This window comes from Tasmannia lanceolata, unplaced genomic scaffold (genome assembly GCF_043159265.1).
Source record: "Tasmannia lanceolata isolate RefF3 unplaced genomic scaffold, GAP_Taslan_0.1 ptg000015l, whole genome shotgun sequence".
NCBI classification, from domain to species: domain Eukaryota; kingdom Viridiplantae; phylum Streptophyta; class Magnoliopsida; order Canellales; family Winteraceae; genus Tasmannia; species Tasmannia lanceolata.
The window spans coordinates 35,564,258-35,590,109 of record NW_027518692.1 but is presented as its reverse complement, the minus strand read 5'-3'; the positions used below and the strand labels follow the sequence as shown (position 1 = coordinate 35,590,109).

The 25,852-nt window shown below is 36.8% G+C and overlaps 1 protein-coding gene across 3 annotated transcripts; it reads left to right on the top strand.

Moving 5' to 3' along the window:
- Nucleotides 1–1,854: 1,854 nt before the first annotated feature.
- LOC143846890 (uncharacterized) lies at nucleotides 1,855–25,852 on the top strand. 3 transcript variants are annotated; one of them, XM_077355486.1, is made up of 10 exons: nucleotides 1,858–2,243; nucleotides 9,111–9,178; nucleotides 12,416–12,441; nucleotides 13,125–13,215; nucleotides 13,482–13,577; nucleotides 22,534–22,602; nucleotides 24,799–24,857; nucleotides 24,953–25,075; nucleotides 25,209–25,280; nucleotides 25,366–25,852. In XM_077355486.1, the coding sequence occupies exons 1-10, from the start codon at nucleotides 2,157–2,159 to the stop codon at nucleotides 25,455–25,457; spliced, it is 783 nt and encodes a 260-aa protein (XP_077211601.1). In that variant the 5' UTR covers nucleotides 1,858–2,156; the 3' UTR covers nucleotides 25,458–25,852. The 3 variants fall into 3 exon arrangements, with proteins under 3 accessions (XP_077211603.1, XP_077211602.1, XP_077211601.1); XM_077355488.1 differs by lacking the exon at nucleotides 25,209–25,280 and having other exon boundaries at nucleotides 1,855–2,243; XM_077355487.1 differs by lacking the exon at nucleotides 22,534–22,602 and having other exon boundaries at nucleotides 1,856–2,243.

The following is a 25,852-nucleotide window of genomic DNA, read 5'->3' as shown; positions in this document are numbered from 1 at the left end:
AGAAGAAAAGCTCTCAATTCAAGAAAGCAATCAAGAACTTAAAGAAATCTTCCACAAAGATCAAGCCAACACACAAGGTCCTTCACCGGAAGAAAGTCACACATCTTCACAACCAATAAAGCGCAAAGCCCGGAGTAAAGTTCAGACATCTTCATACACTGAAGAACGAGAAATAAGCTGCGAAAGCCCTTGTCTACGCCACAGTGACAGTCAATCAGAGGATTCCAGAAAGTTGTACCACTTTCATTAATTTCAATTTTTTTTTGTAATTCCTCACTGAATTTAGTGATCTCAATTTCACGGAAGTTATGTCGATAGAAACATTCTAACAACATCTCCCATCTTCAACCTTTCATGGTATCAGAGGATACCCATTGAGTATGTTGAGTATCTCGATCCCTTCTCCTTTAAGACCATTATGACATCAAAGTCAATTTCCTTGAAGTGTCCTCTTCATTCGTTCTCTATGTCTTCAAACATACTTCTGGTTCAGATCTCTCCTCAGCCCTGTCAATCCTTTAAAGTACTCTCATCACAGATATCTGATCCTTCCCCTTCTCATGACATGACAACTGCTTCTAACTAAGCTGATGACTCAGCGGCCGAAAATCAACCCATATCGTCCTCTCCCCTCCTCTCTTTCAATCTTCCTTCTCTCACTATTGTCACTCATCTCGTCTCCATACGGCTAGATCGCAATAATTTACTTCCTTAGAGGAGCCACCTGTTCGAATAAATCCTAATCGGAGGTGGCCTATGCAAAGGAAAGAATCATTGGTCAAGATTAAAAGGTCATGATATTAAGAATCCTAGGTTGTCAATAACAAGTAAACTGCCAAAAAGTTGAAAATGTAAATCCCTATCATGTGGAGAATGGAGAGATTTGGTGCATCTATTATGTACAAATATTTATATTAATTACAAGTGAAAATTTGTATGCATTAAATTACCAGATATGCACGATAGTACATTTTACTAGGTGTTTGATATTTTTAAAACATTATGGATGAGAGTCTTGCTTATGTGACGGATTCTAAGTGTGTTATTCTAGAATTTCCAATAGTTTTATTTTTAAATTCTATCATTTGCATATGTTTCCATATGTTTCCTCAATTTTACAGGATTTCCACAGAAATTTCCAACTGAAGCCAAAATGTTTCCACTTCCATAGTGACTGAAACGGAAATTTAAAATCCTGCCTCTTAATTCCCTCTCTCACCCACCCTCCATGCCCCTTTGATAAACTAATATTTCATGGGAAGAACTTTCATGGCTACCAAACATGGCCTAAGTTTGGTTAAATGTCACTGAGAACACCTTGATGGGTGAACTAAGTTTAGTAAAAGTAAATTCATCTCATGCTAAAGGGTAAATGCTAAAAGAAAGTTACTTTATGCTCTTCCCAAAAGACACTTATTGGGCCTCATTAGTGAACATTGTGCTACCATGAATTAATTTTTCATGATATATTGGTGTCTCAAAGTGTAGGAAATTAACTAGTGTCTCTCAAGTGATAAGAAATGGCAAAAAAAATGAATAAACAAAAAACTATACTAAAAATCAGATAGACTTTTTCCTGTTTTTTAGCCACTTCTCATGCTCATCTCAATCGTGCCCTCTCAAACTCTTCTCCTTCTCCACTGCCCTACCCTCTCTAGGACACCAATTTATATCATAAACAAAATTCAGCCAAACATGGCCTAAGAAACTAACTATAAGTCTCACGAAATACCATTAAGTACTCCTCAATTAGATTTTTTTTTTCCCGAATAGCTAAACCGTTGATTTTTATTATCCTTTAATTAAGGGTCGACGTCATCAAATAGGCGAATAGCATAGCTAGTGTTTAGGGGGTGATATGTGCGACAGTCGACAGACCATTTAACTATTAAGCGTTCAACGCAACGGACCTGAAACTCTGAAAGAATGCGAGGAGGAAAGGAAAGAAAGAAGATGTTTCTTGAAGCTTGAGGAAAATGAAAATGAAAATGGCAGGTAACAACAAATGATCGTTTCAGTTGGGTTTCCTCGAAGTTTGCTTTTTTTCTAGTGGGATTTTGGTGAGAAACAGATAGACATCTCCTTATAAAGAAAAGAGGGATCAGGAAAATAAGATCGATTGATCGTAACTTGGAGGGTGCAAAGAGATCGAGGAGATGTTGCCCACCGTGTCAAAAGGGCGGACGCCCTCTAACGTGCGTCCCAATCCCGTTTTCCCCCAATACCTCCGAAGGATAATCAAGGTTCCTCTCTCTCTCTCTCTCTCTCTCTCTCTCTCTCTCTCTCTCTCTCTCTCTCTCTCTCTCTCTCATCTTCCTTGTTTGATTTCTGCCTCTAACAGATAGCGTTCTCAATGTAAAATATCTTTTTTAAATTGGGTTCCTTGTATTTAAGATTTATTTTCCTTTTTTCTTATTGGGTTTTTTCCGTTTTGCCAATTCGTGTTTCATGCTGATAAATACAGCAAGCATCTGTTTTGGGGCTGGATACCTTCTTATGATGTCTGCTACATCATGATCGTTGAAAATCATTGGGGGATTTCATGGATTAGTCTGAAATTCGGTTGTTTTTTCGTTTCTTTCCCAATGCATATATGGATGAAACCTGGAAATGTAGAAGACAAAGAATTGGGTACTAGAACACCTTGATAATGCCCTCTTTCTTTTGAATTTTTCTTTTTGACATTGGGATTAGATGCAAAGGTGATATGTTCTGTAAATAATTTTATAGACTTCTGCTTATTGGATTTGTGGAAGGATTTTCTGTAAGAGTGAAAGAAGTGGTGGAGGAAACCATATCCCAATTTCAAGGGGCATTTGTTACTGGCAGACAAATCGTGGATGGAATTCTCGTTGCTAATGAGATAATTGATACCAAGAAAAGATGAGGTGTGTTACGGGTCTAATTGGTCGTAAGTCATAACACAAATAAACAAAGAAAAAGATAGAAGAGATGAGGAAGAAGGTTGATTCGAGGCAACCGGACGTCCTAATGGTTCAATTCGAGAGGAACCATGAATCTCATGAAACACAAGTTTCTTTTTTCTTTTTTTTTGCAAAATTCTCTCCATTTACATTAGAATACAACTTCTTAAATACAAGCACAAAGGTAGTGCCACATCACCAAACTATTTACCCAATTAGATGACACATAATCAATAACTAAAACCCATAACCCTAAAATACATATTCATAACAATATGTAACTGCTTTATAACTACCTCATATACACCACAATAATATGCATGTATCATTCCTTCCTCCATGGAAATCACCTTGTCCTCGAGGTCGAATTATTGGAAAAAATACTTTATTCTACCAGAGTCTCAAATCTCATTGGGCACAATTTTCTTGAACAACATAATTAACACCAAACATTTAGTGAGCGTTTGGCAACGATTCTAATTCCGTTTCTTGATTCTGTTTGCATCTTTATTCTGATTCTTCAGAATCATAATCATGTTTGGCCATTGATATAACAAAATTATTATTTTTTATTTTTGAAACAAAATTACATTTGGCTGGTAAAATTAATTATTGACTACAAACAATAGACAATCAAGAGTAATATGGCGAAACATGAAGTGATGTGGGACTGAGTGTCATTATCATCAATCAATCAACCATGTAGTAGGTAATCAAGGGGAATACATGACACAAATTGAATAACCTTTAAAAACAAATCAAATTTACAAGTTGCAAAGAGAGGATGAAGTACTTGTCTTCTTGGATGACCTGTGACAAAAATTTAATGACCTTCAAAATCAAACAGTTGAACTTTAGTACATAATAGGATCACCATCTTTCCTGACTGCTGAAATAAATCAAGGGAAATGATATCAGCACAACCATGTTTTTATAATTGCACTGATCCATCTTGTCTTTTATTATTTAAAGAGCTGTCAAGTGTTATTACAGTTCACAAAAAGCCCTTACACACCAGTTAAAAGGGAAAAGACAAAGCTGCATTTGTGCAGCTACTAAAGCATGGTTGTGCTGATATCATTTCCCTAAATCAAATTTGCTGCCACTTGCATAGACAGAGAGAGGATGAAATGCCAGTCGTTTTGAATGATAAAGAATTAAGTATAGAATAGGATCACCATCTTTCTTAACTGCTGAAACAAATCAAATTTACAACCACAAGCATGGAGACAAAGAAAGGATGAAATGCCTGTATTCTTGAATGAACCACAAGCAAACATTTGAAATAGCAAAAAGATAGACAATCAAATAAATTAGAAATTAGAAATCAATCAAACGTAATACCAATTAAAAAAGAAAAAAATCATTGGAAGAATTGCAGAAAGATAGACTCAAGGGAATCCACGAGAAACCCCCAAATTCAATCCTTCCGACTACTACTCCAAAGCCCCAAATCAAACACACAGCCCAAAACACAAATCAAACACAGAGACCAAATAGAGAAAGATCGATTATAGAGAGAGAAGGGTTTTGATTTATCCATCCAGATTTACATTTCCCCTGATAAGGAAGACAACAGAGGAGCGTCTAATAGGCTTGGAAAAGGAGACTAATGATGTGGGTCTCTCCTTCTTGTTGCTTGGTTGTTCCTGGTGTTGCTTGTTTGTTGCAACCAAGCAGCGGCCATGGAATGCCATTACCATCTTGACCAAGAACAGATTCTAACACGATGGGGAGTGAACTGCGGCCGGCGGCAGTCAGAAACACCTTGCTCGTTGGAGAAGAAATAGAGCTGAGAGATAGAGAGAGAGAGGAAATGCGACTCTCGATAAAGCGCTTCTCTCATTTTCGTTCCGTCTTAGAAACATCCTTTTTTGTTTCATTTTTATCGATTTTGGATAAAAAAAAAAACTAAAAATTGATATTACTTTACACCCCAACCACGATCTTTTGGTTTTCTGTTTCTAAAATCTTAAAAAAACACTAGAAACGTTTTTTAAGATTGCTGCCAAACATATAGATCTTGGGTATTCCCAAGATCTATTCAGATGTTGCTCGATCTTTGGAGCTTTGTGCCTTGGAAAAGAAAGGGTAAAATCTTATGGGAAGTTTGTTTGCTTGCTACTTGGTGGGTATTATGGAAGGAGAGAAATGCTAGGGTGTTTGAGGGGGTATCAAAATCTCCTCATTATCTGTTTATGCGCATTATTGCGGTGGCTATAGCATGAACGAGATGTCATCCATTGTTCCTGTTTGTATCGGCTTATGATCTCTGGGAAGGTTGGCGAGAAGTGTGCTTTAGTAGTGAGAGGGCTACTATCATTGTCCATAGCTGGGAACCACCTCCTAATGGGGTGCTAAAATTGAACTTTGATGGTGCTTGTTTTGGGAATCCGGGTCCGGCCGGGGTGGGAGGCTTATGTCGGGATGATAGTGGCAAGGTGCTTTGGGCCTTTTGCGGTCCGATTGGAGAGTGTGATGCTACGGAGGCGGAAGTCAAAGCGGCTTTTCAAGGACTAAAAAAGATTAGGAGGGATAGTTTGAAGAACTTAATTGTTGAAGGGGATTCTCTAAATGTGATCCGATGGTTGAAGGGTGGGGTAGTTCCTCCTTTGAGATTCTTGGCTCTTTTTGATGAAATGGATGAAATAATCGTTGAATCAAATATTGAATTGAACCATGTTTGAAGGTTCGCAAATGAGAAGGCGGATTTGTTGGCTAGGAGAGGGGTGGGGAGCAATTTTTTGAGATGGTTTGACTTTGATCATCTTCCTCCTTGAGGTGTCCTCTGCGTTGTACTCTTTTTTCTTTTTCTTTTTCTTTTTTCTTTCTGTATTCTTGGGTTCCCTTCTCGCGGCCCCCCTTTTATTCAATATTATTTGCCATTTCAGAAAAAAAAGATTGCTGCCAAACACCCCCTTATGTTCTTCTAAAATAAAGGTCACGATCTTTCAAATCTCACTTTCAAAGTCCGTTGTGATAAAAGTTGGAAGGAAATATTATTTTTCGTGAAGGCGCATCAAAAAGATGGAATGGTCGAATGGGTTGGAAGATTCAAGATGGACCTTGATAAGAAGAAATACTTATCTATTGGCGGAAGGATCACTCTCATGAAGGCGGGTTTGGAAAATCTACCGGTATACTTTATGACTGTTTATAAAATTCCGGCAAAGGTGGCGAAATGGATAGAGAATTTGCAAAAGGATTTTTTATGGGAAGGAGAAGAATCCAATAAAAGATTCAAACACCGTATGAGATTGAAAAAAAATTTGTAGATTGAAGAAACATGGTGGAATAGGAAAATAAGATTGAGAAATAAGGCCTTATTGGGGAAATGGTTGTGGAGATACGAAAAAGAGAAAAATACTTTATGGCACAAGTTCATTGGGGACAAGTATGAGTGGATTGGGAGGTAGGAACCTTATGTTAGGAAAAGGTTTTGAGTACATGGAAGTCTGATTTTGTTCCTCTGGAGTCTAGTATGAGACTATGAGTCACTTGTTAGATTTAATGTGTGAAGAGAAGAGCAGATCTTTGATTAGGTTAGTCTTGTTTGTGCCATGCATTTCGAAACATATACCGGTTAGTGACCAATAGAGAGGTTAGAGTCTGCGACTATATGTATAGGAGGGGAGAGGGAATAGGAGTGTGATTTGGGACATTACGCTTAAGAGAAACCTTAATGGTTGTGAGATTGTCAATTTCTCATCCTTACTTGGGCTTCTTAGTTCTTGTTATTGTTCCCTCAACTTACCCGATTGTAGAGTGTGAGTCCCTGATGTTCAAGGAACTTCCAGACGGATACAAGCTATTTGACATGGCAATATCTAAAAATCTAAAAATGGTGACACATACATACACATAAAATTATGGATTACTACACAAATATGTGTCGACACACCCACATTAACTCAACACTCCTGGGAGTGCATTTAAGAGGGTCCAAAGGAGTGCCGACACGTGTGGACATGCGTGTCATGTCGGACACGGTAGGACACTTGTGTCAGCGATAAATTCAAAGTGTCGACTAAATCATAACTTTTGAGCCTCTGTATCCATTGTTAGGCAACTTCCATTCATTACCACGGGTGTTACTCGTATATCTCACCTAGTCCCGACCCCATTTCCGTGTGATTTGACACCCTCACTCTCATTCTCTTAAATCCTTAGTAAAAGCTACTGAAGCTAGGAAAGTCAGCTTGCTAAGCTGGTAATGTTGGCCCCTTGTTATGTCTCCAAAATTCAGAAGAATCTGTCGTTAGCAGTTTGAATTGATGAGAATAGGCGAATATCATCCCAATTAGTCACATGATCATCGACGATCACTCTCATGGAAGTAGCTAATGGCATGGAAGTTAAGGGGGTTAAGGTTGCCTCTTTTTTTCTTGTTTCTTGTTTTTTGAATCATAGGTTAAGGTTGCTTCCTGTAAAGAAATTTTAATAATTATATCAGTGGTAGATTTCACCTCAGCTCAAGCGGCTGAAATTAACCTTCCCACTAGAGGTTTAGTTGCCTCTATTTGTCCACACTGCAGTTAGCTTTGTGCGTTAATCAGGATACTGGTTGTAAACTTGTAATATCCAGTTGAATCATATTATATGGAGCAGTAACCTTTGCGGGTAATCATATGACTATATGTTACCACTCCATCTTTGTTCCGTACTTCTTCTAGTAACATGCAAGTGCCCAAGGTTTAAAATTACGGTTTCGGACCCTGAAATTTTGAAATTTCGACCAAAATTTCAAATTTTCAGTCGAAATCTGGTACAAAACCCGAAACCAATATTTTATTCAATATTAAATTTCGGTGAAATATTAAAGTAATATTAAAAAAAAGATTTTTTGGGTCAAATTTCGGAAAAACAGAAATTTCGACCGAAATTCCAAAATTTTGGCCAAAATAAATGACCGTTTCGGTTTTCATCGATTTCGGTGTTGGTCTCCACCGAAATTCGGATTTCGGTCGAAATTTAAAACCATGCAAGTGCCAACTTTTGTTTATGCTCCTCAACTGCGAAGGAAGAAGAGTTATTTTTCGAATGAAACTAGGGAGAAGAGTTAGTTTTAGTCCTTGCAGGTAATGCACCTCTCAAGAAGCATCATGTAGAATTATCATAATTCAAACAAGAGATCTTTTGGTTTCATATGGGTAAACCAGTCTTAGGCCACACATTGAATTGTGCTTTCCAATGAATCTTTTTATGCAAATAAACTACTAGGAATCCACCAAGAGTAGGGAACTCTTTTTTTTTATGACATAGGGTATCCCCACCTCATTTTTAGGGCAGGACTATTCCCTACGGATGCACGTAATCACCCGTAAACCACGCGCATCAAGTAAGCCCGGGGGGAGTCGTACTCATGTCAGTAGGGAGCAAACCCACGACACCAGCCAATGTGCCAACCCTGTACAGGTTAGGAGTAGAGAACTAGGTGGTGAACAGTCACACAAACAATCCAATAGATCTCCATAAAGAATTCTAGAGAAAGATAAAACAACAATTGATTTGATCAGAACATAACCAAAGAAAAGTAAAACTTGTAACTATTCATTGATCTCTTGAAAAATACATCACAGCTTCATAGAGCTATATATTCTGCAAAAAGATTTGGTTATCCATAAGGTTTTGCAAGTCTTGCACATACATAGGTCCAAAATACGTTAAAACCCTAGTTTATTCCTAACTGTTGGTATATGATCAATTTCAATCCTTAGATCTACCTAAATAAAGCCTTTTTTGGGGCAGTCTCAAATAAAAATATAAAATGTGTTACATGTTGTCCAAGAAGCCCCAAAACACTTACTTTTTAAACTTAAACTTCTAAATTTGGACTCCCTATAGGATAAAAAGACTTCACGTTTTTATTTTTTTTCATAGGGCCCACCAAGATATACTGAAACTTTACGGAAAATTTCAAATAAATCACTAAAGATCTCCATAATCATAGTGACCTTAATTGTCGCTTTCGTGACTAGTGGAGCTATGTAGGGCCTGATATTGACATTATCATGATGTCTATGTTCGTGAACTTTGCTTGAATCATTTTTGAGGCAATGGATGCTTAGTGTGAAGTTAGAAGCTACTTGTTAGTGTTTGCTGGTGCCGTCTTAATTATATGTTCATATCTTTCATTAGTAGTTGCAATTTTTTTCTCATGAAGCGTGTCATTTTGGTTCATTGTAGTGGCAACAAATGGATATTGAATATTCATTTTGGCAAATGCTTCATCTGTGCACCTCACCAAAAGTTGTGTAAGAATCTGCTCTTAATTGTTTTCTGGCTTATGAATCAATTATTGCATCCAAGTGTTATTTAGTGGCTGATACACAAGTTTCTCCTAAATGTTGTATGTAGCCTAGCAGAATGGTGAATCCAATGTGTCTATTCTATAAAGATATTTTTTTTCTGAACAAATAATTAATTCACTTGTGTTTAGAAAGACATGTAGCCACTTCCATTACTTGTGATATCTTTTTGTCGAATCTATATGTCAACGCCATGGTGGTGAGTATCTCTTCTTAGAACTATTACTCCAGGATGTGCTGACGTATATTTAAAAGTAAAACTCCAGGTTGTTAACCATAAATAGATTTTTGGTTAACAACCTATTATTCTACTCGGAAGCAACTTTCAACTTTGCCATGCAATGTATACTTTTGATCTGTCTCTTAAAATTTATTTCATTTTTTCTACATCTTGGGAAAACCTTTATTAGTTTTTTTATTGTTTGAATTTCATTTCATTAAATAGGTTTTCCACACACAAGAATCATAAACTAAGATTTACCCAATTTGATTGTCTTCGACATGGTAGGCCAACATGAACATTTTGTTATACTTTTAAACAAAAGCTAACCTCATTGAATAAGATATGACACTTTAAGGGATATTATATTCATCATTAAAGCTTTATTTTGTCTTTTATAATCCGAGGAAACTGTTGCTCCGATCAATAATTTAAAAAAGAAACTCTTTTATAGTTTTGAAGGAATGTGGATCAAGGATTTAAATCTTGGTTGGTCTCGGAGGGAACGGTGCCTCATACAGAAACAGAAACTGATGCATATCGACATAGCTGACTCATCGAGCTGAAATAATGTCAACATTTTTGTTAGACCATTGTAACTGTTACGGATGTGCGAGGTCGGGTGGTTTCTTGGTCCTCCGCTGGTACTTGTGGATTCAGAGGCACAAGAAGAGGGCTGAAAAAAAAAAGAAAAAGAAATCGGGAGCAACTTGGCATGGACATCTACTCTTTGTTTTATTGATAATGGAACTCCTCTCTTCATTTTCTCGAAAAGCTATCAACATTCGATCACAAGTGTTTAATAGAGTGAGGAGTGCCATTATGAAACCTGAGTGTGCGGATATCATTTTTCAATATAAAATGTATGCGAAATTAGAAACGATTTTTATTTATTACTGGAGGCACCGACTTAGTAGGCCTTTGGATGCTCCAGTGAGAAGAGGCGACTTGTGCCAAGTTGATGGAGTAAAAAGAGGTGGGGCAGAGCGAAAACAAGAAACAGTGAGGAAAGACTTGCTAGCTAGGAACATAACAGAGAACGTGACCTTGGATAGGATAGAATGGAAGAATATGATCCACGTAAAAGAACCCAACTAGAGCCAGGATTAGAGCCGGGTAGATTCCTTTCACCTTCTTCATGAAATTTTTCTAAAGGATTCATTTAGCCGACCCCAACTAGTTTGGGACAAAGGCTTTACTGTGTTGTTGTGTTGTAGTGAGGCACCGACTTCATTAGAGTTTAGTGATGTTTTAGCGAACCGACTTCATTAGAGTTTAATGATGTTTTATTGATTAAAGTTCACAGCTAGTTTGCCAATTTACTTACACTTGCATATTACTATTTAGAAGCTATCAAACATCAAATATTATAAAGTTGTCGTTCCTTAGTGGTATTTGCTAGCAACAACATAATGGAGGCGGTTAGTCAATATGGATTGATCCGAAATTTGATTCAAATCAATATAGCACCTATGGGTACATAAGAAATGTATCGAATCAATTCTTTTTAATGAATAGATCCGATCGCAACTTTGAATATGGAATTCAAAGGGATCAAATAGGAAATGATACTCTGAATCATCTAACTATAATCAAATATACGATCAACCAACAGAATCAAGTATATGTGTATGATCAGCCATCAGCTATAAACTATGGAGTTGATTCAATAGATGCTTTTGAAGGACATGGATCCGGTATGCAAATCTCAATTTAGGAGGTTCATTCGCCCACATAGAAACTGATGTGTTTCCCTGAAACTGAATAATCCAACCCAAAAAAATGTGAATATTTTTAGTGACTGAAAAAATTTAAAAATTTAAAATTGGAAAAACACGGAATATACAAAATACGGGAAAAATGAGACACTACTTCATTTAGCATGTATTGGTTATTATTAAATCACCGAGAGGTTGGCTTGTTAAGTATTGCTATTAATTAGAGTTTAGTGATGTCCTAGTGATTACACTTTGTAGCTTATAAGTTCATCAAGTTATGCACTGACACTTACATATTACCATTTACAAGCTACCAAACATCAAGTATCACGTAATGTTTAACAAGGGAAAGAATTACCTTCAATTACTATTTACCTATTACTATTGGTATGCTTTCAATCTTTCTCTTATCAAGTTACACACTTGAACTTGTATATTACTTTCTACATGTTACTGTTGGTATTCCCTTCATTTACTGATAAGAGAAAGAAGAAACTCCTAATTTGTGGCCATAATTTGGAAGTTAAGCCATTTATTTAGTCAATACTCTCCCACTTTTGATAGTCAGTACTCTTCCAGTTCTGATTGTGTGGCGTATTGAAATTAAAACTTCTGTTTTTTGCATGTTTATCTCAGACATATTTTTTCAACATTTTTGAGATCATCTTTTGGTGACACTCGAAGCATAAGTTGAATGTGACACTTCAAGCTCAATACCAGATTTCAGTCTTAAATATTTACTGTTGTAATTGTTGTCATGCAATCATGATGCTTTGATTTCATTTAATGTTAATTATTAATGTTTTTTATCCGAGTCTTTATCACAAGGCAGTTTTTCTTATTTAAAATCATAACATCCCTACACAAATCAAGTTAATTATGTTGATTATCTATCACCAACTGCCACTACATGTTCCAAAGTTTTTCCTCACTTTTCCGAGTTTCTTTTGAAAATTGTTTACTAACCATAGGTATACAGATTCCCATTTAATGTTATAGCTTCATAGGGTCAAATAACTTCTATATTAGCAATATCTGTTGAAAGGATATAGCAATTGGTAGCAATAGTGGCATTTCTGTTTCAGTTTAATTATAACCATAAATCGTTCATGAGATATTTCAAAACTTGACTTCCTTTGTCCGTTTTTATTTCTTTGTTCTTTATATCCTGCTAAACCTTTTTATTTTGTATTCTTAATTGTTCTGCTAATGATTTTGCATGTGGAACTGGATACCGGGAGACAGCTATCAGCACACCAAGTACCACAAACGTAAGTCTTCTTACTATTCATTGCATTCCTTTATCGTTATGGTTGATTTGGATGACGTTTGAATTGTAAATTGCTCAGCATCATTGATGGTACATGTAAACAACCTTTTAATTGGATAGTCGTAAGCCTGTGAATATGTATCTGAAGCTTCACAGTGTTAGAATTCTCCAAATAGCCCAATCTATTACATATGTCTGTACAGGGCGTTCGGTTCCCATGCTTGAAGTAATGGGCCAAATAATTAGTGCTTCATGCCATATTTCTAGCTTGAAGTTGTTTAAGAGTAAAACTATTTTTGGATTTTTTAGCAATGTCTGAGCCTGATATTTCAATTTAGTTTTTTTGTTGATGTTTGAAGATTTGTTTATAGGTTTTGAGTTGACTTTATTAAAATAATATGTGGTTTTCTTCAAAGTTAATGTTTGTTTCATTGTTTATTTGATTCAGTCTGTGATTTTGCATGAGGTTACAAATCTCATCTTTTTTTTTCTTTTTCTTTTTTTAATGATATACAAATCTCAACTTGTTCTCGGTTGATTATTTGTTGTATACTGAATATGCTTCCTGTCATTTTTTCTTGAGCCATTCATAGGACTTGATATTATATAAAAGTCATCATCTGCTTTAGTTAATTAGAAATGTGGGAATATTAGTTAACATCCTCTTTTTGCATTTGCTATCAGAAACAAAGAATCAGTGGGCACGAGACGATCCCGCTTTTGTTGTAATTTGCAGTCTTCTTTTGGTAGTTGCTGCTTCAGCTTATTGTGCTGCGTAAGTTTCTTTTATCTTCATCCTGCTTGGGGTTTCTTAGTTGTCATGAGTTCAGGTACATAATTTCTCTGAGAAAAGGTCACATTCTGGATGAAATTATTGCTTATTTCTCATATTTTCCATTTTCATATTGACAGTTCATGTTTCTCATTCTTTCTATTGAAATAGATCATCTCAACATTTGTTTTGGATTTACGAATAATCTCTTTGTTCATTAAACATTGCTGATTAATTTAGATTCTGACCTTCTCTTGTCTTTATTTTAGGTATGATGATAGCGTGGCACATGCTGTTTTCACAATTCTTTCAGTTGTCATTTTTCAATTTTTAGTGATTGGAGTAATTTTGGCAACATGTTGCTGGTAAGCTTCCAGTTCAAAATGCTACTTGAACACTACTGCAGATTTTCCATTGATTTATCTATCAGAAATAAACTTAGTCATAATATTGTGCTGTTTATTTTCTGATTGAATAGTCTAGCCTTGTTTTGTATGCATTTCTGATAGATCAGAAAGGAAAAATAAATAACTACTTGCATATCTGGTGCATACTAGACAAACACAGATATCATGTGCACCAGTATCTTTTACCAATGTTTACTTCTACCAGATTTGTTTTACAGTGATGATTTCTGAACATAGCAACATGTGGACTGCTTGAATTTTGTCCCATTCTATTCTAGTGCAGAGATGGTGACTTGGTGATAATATTTTTTCTTAAACAATTGAGATTTAGGCATAATAAAGAAGCCAAATAAAAATTACAAACTAGGCATTTCATGCCAAATCATCAAGCTCTGACCCTTATGGTACTCAATCATCTTCTCTTGGTTCAAATTTTAAGCACTTATTTTCTTTTATGAACAATAAAATGAAACTGTATTAAAGAAACAGAAAGCTTACAAAACAGAAGGAAACAAAACATACAAGTACCCCAGAGCAGGCTGCAGCAACAGAAACGAAATGCCACTACTAGGCAATAAAAAGCCAACATAAAACTTCATTATCGTTTACTCTATATGGTTGGACAGTCTGTCTTCTATGGAGTTTCTATCACAATGAGTAATTGAGCAAAAACTTTCTTCATATACACGTAACAAGTACTCATTTATCCAAAATGCAGAGCGAAATGCCATGGAGGGACTGAAGTCTCCTCATTCCAATAGATCACTAAAGAATAATCATCTTCAACCGAAATTTTATAAGAACTGAAGCCTTCAAGATACTTGAGACCAGTTAATTTGGTCCAACCTGTCACATGGATGGCTTGCTAATCTTTTGCTGGAACTGCATACATGAGAATGCAGATCTAAACTATTTTGGATCACTTCACCAAATCCATTTCTTCTTTGCTCACCTACATTATTTTGCATTACTTTTCTTCCTTTGTCAAAATTTATTGCTACCGTTGTCATTTAATAACCAGCGTTAGGATGTTATACCATATTTCATTGTGATGAGCCTCAGAATAGTTCATGCAAATTTCATCCAATCCTGTATTAGGAAACTTCAAGATAAAAATATTCCAGTTCAAGAATCTTTCCAAAACTTCAGTTACAATAGAAATAATTTCTATTAAATGATCTGGAAAAGGCCTAAAAACTCCTTTACAAATCAACATAAAGCTGGTCAAAATAAAATTTTCTATAGGTTTTTCTTTCTGTTGTTATCCATGAGATGGCCCACCTTTCCAAACGCCTAGAAGGCTAGTGAAAAGAAGATAGATATGAAGAGACATTATAATGTTCAAAAAAGATGTTCATGCCTGAGAAGTCCATTGGCATGAAATAACAATATGCCTTGGATTTTCAACCGGGTCACAAAATTTATCTGAAGTTATAGGAGAATTATCGTTTACTAAAATTGGCCCCCAATTTATATCTTTCTGTTGATACCAAGCCACATTACGACCACTTCCCTATGAGATAGATCATTTTTTTTCCCAAATAGATGGGCTCAAAGAATGGTTATCGACATCCATTCAAAGAAAAGAGCGGTTATCAACATACTATTTATTAGAAATGAAGTTAGGGTTAGAGAGAGGAAGAAGAAGAGGAATGGAAAGGATGGAGAGTCTCCACTAGGGAGCTCCTCATGTAAATGATGTATAAATATAGACCCATCTAGGACAACATGAGCATGGTTTTAAATTTCGGCCGAAACGTTTCGTTTCGGCCGAAATATTTCGTTTCGGCCGAAATATTTCGTTTCGGCCGAAATATTTCGGTTTCGGTGGAAACCGAAACGAAATTCACTGTGAGTCGGAAAAGTACCAAACTTCGCCGAAACGTTTCAGAAATTTCGGCCGAAACGTTTCGTTTCGGTAAAATTTCGGTGAAATTTCGGAAATTTCGGTGAAGTTTCGGAAATTTCGGTGAAACGTTTCGGAAATTTCCAAAATTTCACCGAAATTTCGGTGAAATTTTTACAAGATTTCGTCCGAAATTTCGTTCCGAAACCGAAACGTTTCGGTTTCGGTGATGACCGAAACCGAAACCGAGATTTAAAACCTTGAACATGAGTACAAAGACTATAATACCCTCACTCCTACAAGTAATACCTAAACTACCCTTACATACTCTTCAACACTCCCCCTCAAGCTGGAACTCTGGCTTGCTACAAAGAAACTACAACAAACAACTAAAGATAACAAAAAAGTTCATTAAGCTCATACACACATCCAACTTGGTATAACACTCCTCAAGCTGGTGTGGTGAATACAATGAAAGCATAATAAAAGATAACGGCCACCATGAGAGTTCAATCATCGAGATCAGAGGCCACCAGGAAGGAACAACTCCCACTGAAGCAGCACTACATCGAGAGCGAACAGAACAGGGCCTCCCCCTAAATGAGCGCCCGACTAATAAAGCTGCAAACCACGAAGGATTAGGGGTGTTTGTTCAGTTATAACCGAACCGAATAGACCAAAATTTGATAACCGAAATTATTTTGGTTATCAAATTTCGATAACCGAAACCGAACCAAAATTTTCAAAAATCGAACCGAAACCAAACCAATTAAAAATTCGGTTCTTTGGTTATAACCGAATAAACGAATAGTGGGAGAAAAAGAGGAAAAAAAAGTAAAATCTCAGTTTGGATCGGAGGGGAACCAAAATTTTCAAAAACCGAACCGAAACCGTACCAATTAAAAATTCGGTTCTTCGGTTATAACCGAATAGTGGGAGAAAAAGAGGAAAAAAAAGTAAAATCTCAGTTTGGATCGGAGGGCTAGGATCATCCTATTGAAATAATTTTTTGAGCACAACCTAATTAAGTTGTGATCAATCAAATGGACGGTTTTGATCATCCCACGGAGTGCCCATATAGCACTTTTTTGGAATAATAATGGTATTTATCCATAATTACTATTCAAAAAAAAAAATCGGTTATTCAGTTAACCAATTTTTTGGTTTTTGAGATAACCAAACCCGAATAACTGAATTTCCAAAAAAAAAAAAAAACCGAACCAAATCGACCAAACCAATCCTGTTTGGTTCGGTTATTCGATTATAACCGAATAATGAACACCCCTACGAAGGATCGAACAGAAGCACCTTGGCAGGGATATAGCAGGGATCCATCAAGCAAAAGACACACCAAAGGCGCGCACAACGAACATCGGCGAAGTAGTACAACGCCAAGAGAAGATAACCATCGATGGGGAAACCATCAGAGATAAGGTCGAAGGGAAACCGTCGCCTGGATATAAGAAGAAAAGAGGGAGAAAGATAACCAACCAACGACGTGAAAACCATCGTCTGGTGACAAGGTCGGGGGCATGAACATCGTCGCCTGAAGACAAGAAAAAAATGAGGGAAAATATAAACCAACCAACGATGGGGATACCATCGTCTGGAGACTAGGTCGACGGCATGAATATTGTCGCCTGAAAAGGAGCCGACCAACGATAGGGACACCATCGCCCGGAAAAGAGAGGTCGACGGGAAAAAATCATCGCCTGTAAGAGAGCCGACCAACGATGGATATGGAAACAATCGCCCTGAAAAGAGGGGATGAGGCATAAAGCCAAGAAGACAAAGACTGACTAGGGAGCACCACAACACTCCCCCTCAGACGAAGCTACATGAGCCTGAAGATGACTAGACAAGGAGGACAATATCAAGACAAACGAAGAGATAAGGCATAAAACCGGACAACATGAAGAGATATGAAAACAAGAGACGATAATAATCACCAAGGGGACGAACAAATAACATAAAGAGAAGACGATAACACTCTCAAGAAAAGACAACATAACAACACTCCACCAAGAAAAGACACAAAGAACTACATGAGAACAACATGAGAACACTCCTCCTCAAGTTGAAGGTCTTGTAACGGTAAAAAATGAAGAAAAACAAGGCACCACACCTAACTCGGACATTTCATCGAACACTTGGTGTGCGCCTTGAAAAAGACAAAGAAACGAAGAGAAACAAGGCATTACACCTCTCGTAGACATTTGAGCAAACACTTGGTGTGCGCCTTGAAGAACTACATAAAAGACATACAAAACAATACATAGAAGATAATGTAAAAAAAGAGATGACATAAACAAAAAAATAAGAGAACCACAAGAAACAATACAAGACAACACTCCCCCTCAAGTTGAGGCCGAAGGTCTTCAACTTGAAACGAAAAGAAGACTTCCAAGGCACAAAATCTCTTTGAGACATCTTATCAAACACTTGGTGGGCACCTTGGAGAGGAAGACAAAAGATATGAAACACAACAAATATAAATGGAGAAAAACAAAGATGAGGATGAAGGACAAGAAGACAACACTCCATACGGCAGCCCAAACAAGAGAAACAGAGTAAATACGTCCAAGGAAAATGGGTTTGCCGAGAGAGAAACAACGACATAGAAAAATACCAAGGGAGATTTTAAGGGTTTGAAAAGAAAACAGAGAAATACAAGAGAGACGGTAGGGGAGAGAGATCTTAGGGAAGATTTGAGGAGAAACTATAGGGAGATAAAGGGACTTATTTCCATAATAGCCACCTACATAAGTGGGGAAATTAAATGATGGTGAGAAGTGGGGAAAAGGATTGGCAATGCTCTGATTGTAAATAACGGAATACCCCCCATTTGGATTTATTAAAAATAGTTTCAAGACCCAAATCTAAAAGGAAAAAAAGTCAACTCTATTGTTCTTGTACAAAATCCGAAGAAAAAGGGTCGGGTCAAAATTTTAACTTTCTTAACTTTCAAACGGTTGGGTATTTTTCAAATTTTAAAAATTTATAAAATCTATAATGTCCAAACATTATTAAATCTCAAAAGTCCGGTATAAAAAATCTCATAATTTGGTCTCTAAAAATTATTCATCTTGTCAGGCACTGGTCAACACACTGGCGACAGACTTTTTTTCTAATAAATAATGTATTGATGCCTCATGTTATGAAATATAAAACTTAATCACTTATGAAATTAAGAGTAATATTAGAATTTTCCATTTTGGTGATGTTACTGTTATTTGATTGCTCTCCAATTATTATTTTTTAATTTTTATAAATATATAATAAAATATTAAAATATATTATTATATTCGGCGTACCCGCACCCGGGTTTTTTGGAAAATCACGTACCCACATACCCGTGTCGTGTCGTACCCGTACCTCGTACTACATCACCAAATGGTGATGACAAATCTATTTTGAGGAAAGCCTTGCATGAGAGGCCCCCAAATATGACGCTTTTCTTTAGATTAGACCTTTGGAGATTTGGGGGCGGTGAAGACTCTCTAGGTGGTGACTCCAGTTATTAGGGAAGAAAACCTCTTGCTCGGCAGAAAGACAGTACAAGGATGGGTGGTCCTTGCTGTAGCGGATGATTAGTAGATTTTCTTCGTTTTCTTTGGCCCAAGAGTATACTCCTGGCCACCTTTAATTGATTCTATGTAATGCAGGGTTGGGACCCCTGGTCCCCATTGTATCGTTCATAGTATTAATAAAATTGTCATCTTTAAAAAAAAAAACTATGGGGAGATAAAGAGAGGAAACGGGATACGAGAGAGCTACGAGAGAAAGAGATGATGGCGTGGAGGGAGATAGATTCTTCTTTCTTTCTTGAAGGATCAGCCCATTGGCTTTGATACCATGCTAGAAATGGAGTTAGGGTTAGAGAGAGGAAGAAGAAGAGGAATAGAGAGGATGAAGAGTCTCTCCACTAGGGAGCTCCTCATGTAAATGATGTATATATAGGCATCTAGGGCAACATGAGTATAAAGACTATAATACCCTCACTCCTACAAGTAATACCTAAACTACCCTTACATACTCTTCAACACTATTGATGGACCATGGCACAGAATGACTTAAAGAAAAATAAATGCCTAGGTCGAAATCTAGACAACCTCATTTACAAAGCTAGATGGGGAGACAGAGACATCATCTGTGATATGAAAGCATGATTCTTTAGGTCTATGAATGCAGTGCTTCTCATATGGCTGAATGAGACCTGGTTCATCACTTTCAACACTGATAGAAGGTTGTGTAGTAGGAGTGATGAATGCCATCCCCTTAATCTCATGCCCAATAGTAGTTGAATAATATAAAATACACCCATCAAATGTAACATTGGAGGAGACTAGATTTTTACATGACCGGAATCAATGATAGCCCTTGTGATCTTCATTGTGCCAAAGTTGCCAAACAATATATGTTCATCTTATAACCTTTAGAGAGAACTTTCATCGAGCGGCAGTAGGTACTTGACAAATCATCCCCACATTTGAAGAGTGGGGAGTCTGGAGCAACACCTGTAAGCACCTGAAGTGGAGATTAGTGATCAATTATAGGAGATTGGAGCGGGTTTATGACATGAACTCCGGTATGAAATGCCTTGGCCCACAAATGTTTTTGTGCATTAAAGTAAAACATCATGGCTAAATCGTTTTTGTTTTATCTCTGTGCTTCCACTCTCTGAACCCATTTTGAGAGCGTGCCTTTGAACATGAGAAATGTTAATTAATGCCAAGTGTGAGCCAGAAACCCTAAAAAAATTCGCATGGAGTGGACTTGTGATCCTGTCATTATGAGCATATACTGGAGAATTCATCACTTGTAGCCAATTTGATGCCAATGTTAAATGACATTGAAGAAATTCGCAAGGAGTGGACTTGTGATCCTGTCATTATGAGCGTCATTCATAAATTAAAGATTTGACTGATATAAAGGGTGAATGGTGTTGTTTGCTCACTCTTCTAAAAAGCTCAATATACTTCAGAAACTCAATGCATCTCCATCTGCTAGATACTCCGGATTTCTTCGCACATACAAACGGATATCTTGAGCCTTCTTTTGGAAGGGGATGCGGCGAGAAGTCAAAAAAATTTGTGGAAGAATGTGAAGTATGTCAATGAAACGAAGGTGAGATGGTGGCAACTCCTGGTCTACTTCAGCGGTTCCCGATCCTGACACGACTTTTGTCCGATATTTCATTGGACTTTATTGATGGATTGCTCCTTTTACAAAGAAAAAGTGCTATATTTGTGGTTGTTGATCGTCTTACAAAGTACGCTCACTTTTGTCCCGTATCTCACCCATATATTAATTGATAATATCTTTAAGTTACATGGGATGCCTCAATCTATCGTTAGTGATCACGACCCTATGTTCATTAGCAAGTTTTGGATGGAGTTTTTTCTCTTGCAAGAGACCAAACTGAAAATGAGTGTGGCCTACCATCTCCAAACTGATGGACAAACTGAAGTAGTCAATCGTTGCATAGAAACTTACTTGCGTTGCTTCACAAGTGATCAACCCAAGGAGTGGGTTCGGGCTACCCTTTGCTAAGTGGTGGTATAACACGGCTTATCACTCCGCTACAAAGAGTCATAAGTGAACGTCCATAGTCCATACACCTTTTGAAATTGTGCATGGATGTCCTCGCCTCTTATCACTTCTCACACCCACAAGTCCTCTAACATGCACCAAGTCGACTGTGATTTACGTTATCGAGACCATGCACTACAGCTTATTGAGGACAATTTGCATGGTGCTTAAGCCCGCATGAAGCAACAAGCCGAGAAACGTCCAATTGAGCAAGAATTCCTAGTTGGTGATTGGTTATTCCTGCATCTACAACCTTATCGACAATTATTCATTAATATTCGCGCTTCTAGGAAGCTACCCCCACATTTCTATGGGCCTTGCAAGGTGCTTAAGTGTATTGTATCTGTTGATAGAATTGTGTTCTATCACTTGTCCTTTGTAAAGTAGACGAGAACAAAATGAAAAGCATGGAAATCAAATGTATATAGTTTCATCCCTGGAAACCAGTCTTCAAAAATACTGGAAAAAAAAACATTCCTGGAAGTATAGAACTAGAACTTCAACCTCTCTCCTTTCACCCGCCTTTCGGAAGCAGGGCTTGATGAATTGAGCAAAAACCCTTATACGAAATGGTAATATCCCCCCGAAGTTCAATATATGCACATCATCTTTAGATCGAAAGACCCACGAACAGATGAAAGATTACTACGGGACCGAAATATACCAGAAAAAAGAACCAGTAGAAAAAGGAAAGCAGTGAAATTTCCCTCTTCTTCCTTTTTCCTTAATTCTTTTTGTGGGCTTTATTCTTCACTTTTTATTTGGGTTTTCCCCCTCTTTTGGTGGTGATTTCTGTTGTCAAACTTGGAAGGTAGGGTTTGTGTTCATTTGGAGGAAGTGAATGTAGATATATTCTTCTTCTTTTTTACATATTTTTTTTGTTTGAATAATGTTGGGTAGAGAAGGTAGCGATTTAGGATTGATGGAAGAGGTTGAAGAAGATGAAGGAGTAAGTTCTGATAAACAAGAAAGGACAATGCTTGAGAGAGAGAGAGAGAGAGAGAGAGAGAGAGAGAGAGAGAGAGAGACTGCATTTCTATAAATTTCTTTAGAGGTTTATTTAACAATTTGTATTATTCTGCTTTTTAATTTAGACATTTCTTCTTCTTCTTTTTTGAATGCTTGGAAATTTCATTAAATAAAAGGGCCGAGGAGGCCAGATACTAGAGGAAGATAGGGAGAGAGACAGAAAAAACAATAAAATACATCCAAGAAAGGAAAGAAAACTCAAGGTGGCAAGAAATCAAACTGCTCAAGGACCTCCATTTGAATCCCAACCCTAGCAAGCCTATCCGCTTCCCCATTTGCAGATCTCCGAATATGACTAAAAGACATTTCATTTACATGTAAAGTTCATTTCCAGTTATGCTATATTCAGACCTGACTGATATTTATGGGTCTAGCAGAATCTCTCTTATGTAAATGGCACTTATTGTAATCAAAACCTTATTTCTCAAGATTAGTAGTTCCATGCAGGTTTCTAGCAAATACTTACCTTCGTGAGGAGGCTTCAGGTAGCCATGTTGTTGAGCAACATGTTGAATGGTATTTCACGAAACTGTTTAATTTGCTTCCATAATCTGCAGAAATACTACCAACCCATGTTTGTATCCATGGTGATATTTTTCATCTCTTATAAATTATGGGATTATGGCACATAAAAAATAGAAATGGTTTACCTTATTTTTAGTTGAGCTGCCATTATTTTACCGATTGATTAGCAAATCACATGTTGCTTCATTAGTGACATTCCACATTATTCGGCAACTTATTGAGATTGGAAAGCCCGGTATTGGAAACAATATACATGTATTTTGTGACTATGTTATTTGATGGATATTTATGAATAGTTTCTCTTCCCTTTTTTAAATGTCCATAATATGCATCTATTTGTTTTTTTTTTCTTTTTATTGTCTTCTTAGTTTATTATATACATGACACACACACACACACACACACACACACACACACACACACACACACACACACACACACACACACACACAAAAGAAGAGAAACACTCACGATCAACTCCTTTTCCATAAATTTAAAGCTAGGATCAATATCCATGACTCATCTGATGTACACAACAGTAATATTTTTGTTACAGTATAAAAGATAAATAACGCCTTTCTCCAACAGCTTAAACTTTTGGAGAAGTTGGTAAGTTAACATGGTATCAGAGCCAAAGGTCTCGAGTTCAAACCTCCTGGATAGCAAAAATTCACATGCGATGGTTGGCCCAAAGTGGGACCACATGTGCCACGTGTTTGCCAAGTGGGCCAGACGTGCGGGGGAGTGTTAAAGTATAAAAGATAAATAACGCCTTTCTCCAACAGCCTAAGCTTTTGGAGAAGTTGGTAAGTTAACAATTTTAAATTACATTAAATTTGCAATAAACATCTGTCAAACAAACTTACTAGCTATCATTAGCAATAAACGTAAACTGGAACTTATGATGCAAATCCTATGTATCACTGCATTATATATCACAGGCAGGCTCAATTGATATCGTTTTGAGTGCCTATCTAATACTCCAGACAATATCGATATTTGAACCTTGATTAGGGGTGATGCTCACGAGTCCTCCATACATTTGAAGCTTCAGAATTATATTAATGATTCTACTTTTGCACTTTCCTAAAATTTTAATACCCATTATTCATCTGATGTACACTAGGAGAAATATTATCTTCCTTTTTATATTGCATCCCACAGATAGTACACACTAGCTCCTTGCACTCTTGACCATGTGTTTGTGATGGCTTATACATTATGCCTAGTTGGTATTGGTATTATTAATATCGAACACGTAGCATATCTGAAACTAGTGTAATTGAACTAGAAGTTTATAAATTGGGATGGATGCATAAATTTTGACTAGAAGCACTGCTTATACATGTTGATCTGTTGTGTCGTTCGCTTGTTTACCTCTTAGATTTATCTGGTTCTGTCAGGAAGGGTAGGTTGAGACTTGAGGCATTGTTACTCGTAGTGTTCATCTTTGGGCCTTAATTGCTTTTTTTCTTCACAAATTACCTCGCATAGCTGACAACACAATCTTCTTAAATAGAAAGGTGTCTTTGTAGTTCTTACAGATCCTGGCAACTCCAAATCTCTTGTCCGGAGTTGTATCAAGCCTAAACCTTCTTCAGGCCATCTGACACTTAGTTTCATGTGGAACTGTATGATACTAAACCTATCAATGAAAATTCATCAAAACGTCGGAATTCATGTGAGATCACAGATCAGATGGTCTACTGTCAAATGACTATTTTTTCCATTCATCATCAGTGTCTTATTCCTGATTGTTCTGTTGAGGTAGCCTATCAGGTTAATCTTTCCCTGATTTATCTATCAAATGCTGTATGTGGTTGTCTTTTGGCCCCATTATTTTTTGGTCATCTCAGACTTGTAAGTTGCGTCTATGAGACTACCTTAACTTCATTGGTTTCTTTCTGTAGTAAAGTTTTACTTTTAATGAGTATTTTTCTGGGAAAAGACAAATATTTCCTTTTTACTGATCTGTGTATTGGAAACCTCTTTGGTCATCCCCACCTTCATGTGATGTTCTTATCATCCTTACCTTCATGTGATGTTCTTATCTTCTTTATATATGTTTGGTCTGATATCTGTGTAAAATCACTATGTGAACTTTCTTTATTTACAGTCTTTGAAGGTTTAAAGGATGAAAGGACATTGATCTAAGCTGGTTTTGGTTTTCTTTTGTTCTCTGTGAAGGCTGTATGCATTTGATGTTCACTGCAACTCTTTCTTCCCAGTGTTTGTTGTGCTCTACGGTAATTGCTATATTAACCTTGGCTCCCACTAAATGTTTGATGCCTACTTTATTCATGATGTTCTCACTGACATCTTAAATTTAATCTTGTGTCAGTGATTCAATACTTTGTATCACCGCTCTTAGTTGCACACGGTTTCATTCCTCTCCTCCTTTCCAACTTGCTTTTTATGGCGGCAGTTTCTTACTACCATTATCTCAACTTCTTAGGATATGATGGTAAGGGAAATCTCATCTTTTTTTTTCTCTTTTTAATGATGATCCGCTATCTGAAGATTATATTCCAAATTTTGAATTACTTATATGAGGAAATTTCTTAATGAAATGTCCTCTGTTGGATGAATCAACACAGTATTGCCCTTTCTTGATAAAACCACCTTCTTCCTATATCCAATCGGTTTCCTCATCATCCTTTCCCCTCTCTGTAAGTGTTAAGCCCCGTTTAATCCTGAATTTACTTCATTTTGTTGTTTCAGCAATGACAAGTGTTTGCTTTCTTGTGTTTTCAGTGATTCTTAGTGGCTTCAATCCTACAAGATACTTTATGAGCATGTACTTCGGCTATGCTGATAAACTGCAAATTACTTTGGACAGCGCGTGAAAAGAAGACGACCTTCTTGATCTTTTGCAACTTCTTTTGTAAGGTCAGATGTCCATGAAAATGATTTTGGTTTTATGGAGGCATTTCCCTGCAGTCTTACCTTCTTACATTTGATATCTGCTTCTGCATTTGCATGCTCTCCAGCATTTTTTAAGTTTTGGTTTCATCTCTGGCGTCAGTCATCTGAAGATCAGGGCTTATGTTTAGTCTCAAATGGTAAATTGTAGAATATTATTGTCTCAAATGTAGTAAGATACACCCTGTAATCACATCACACATAACTCAAAACAGGCGCGCATTCAACCAGTCCTCCTTTTAGATGCTTTCTTAATCCCTGAACATAATTTTTCCAAAATTTGAATTATCGAGAGTGTTGAAATTTCAGTTCTTATTTT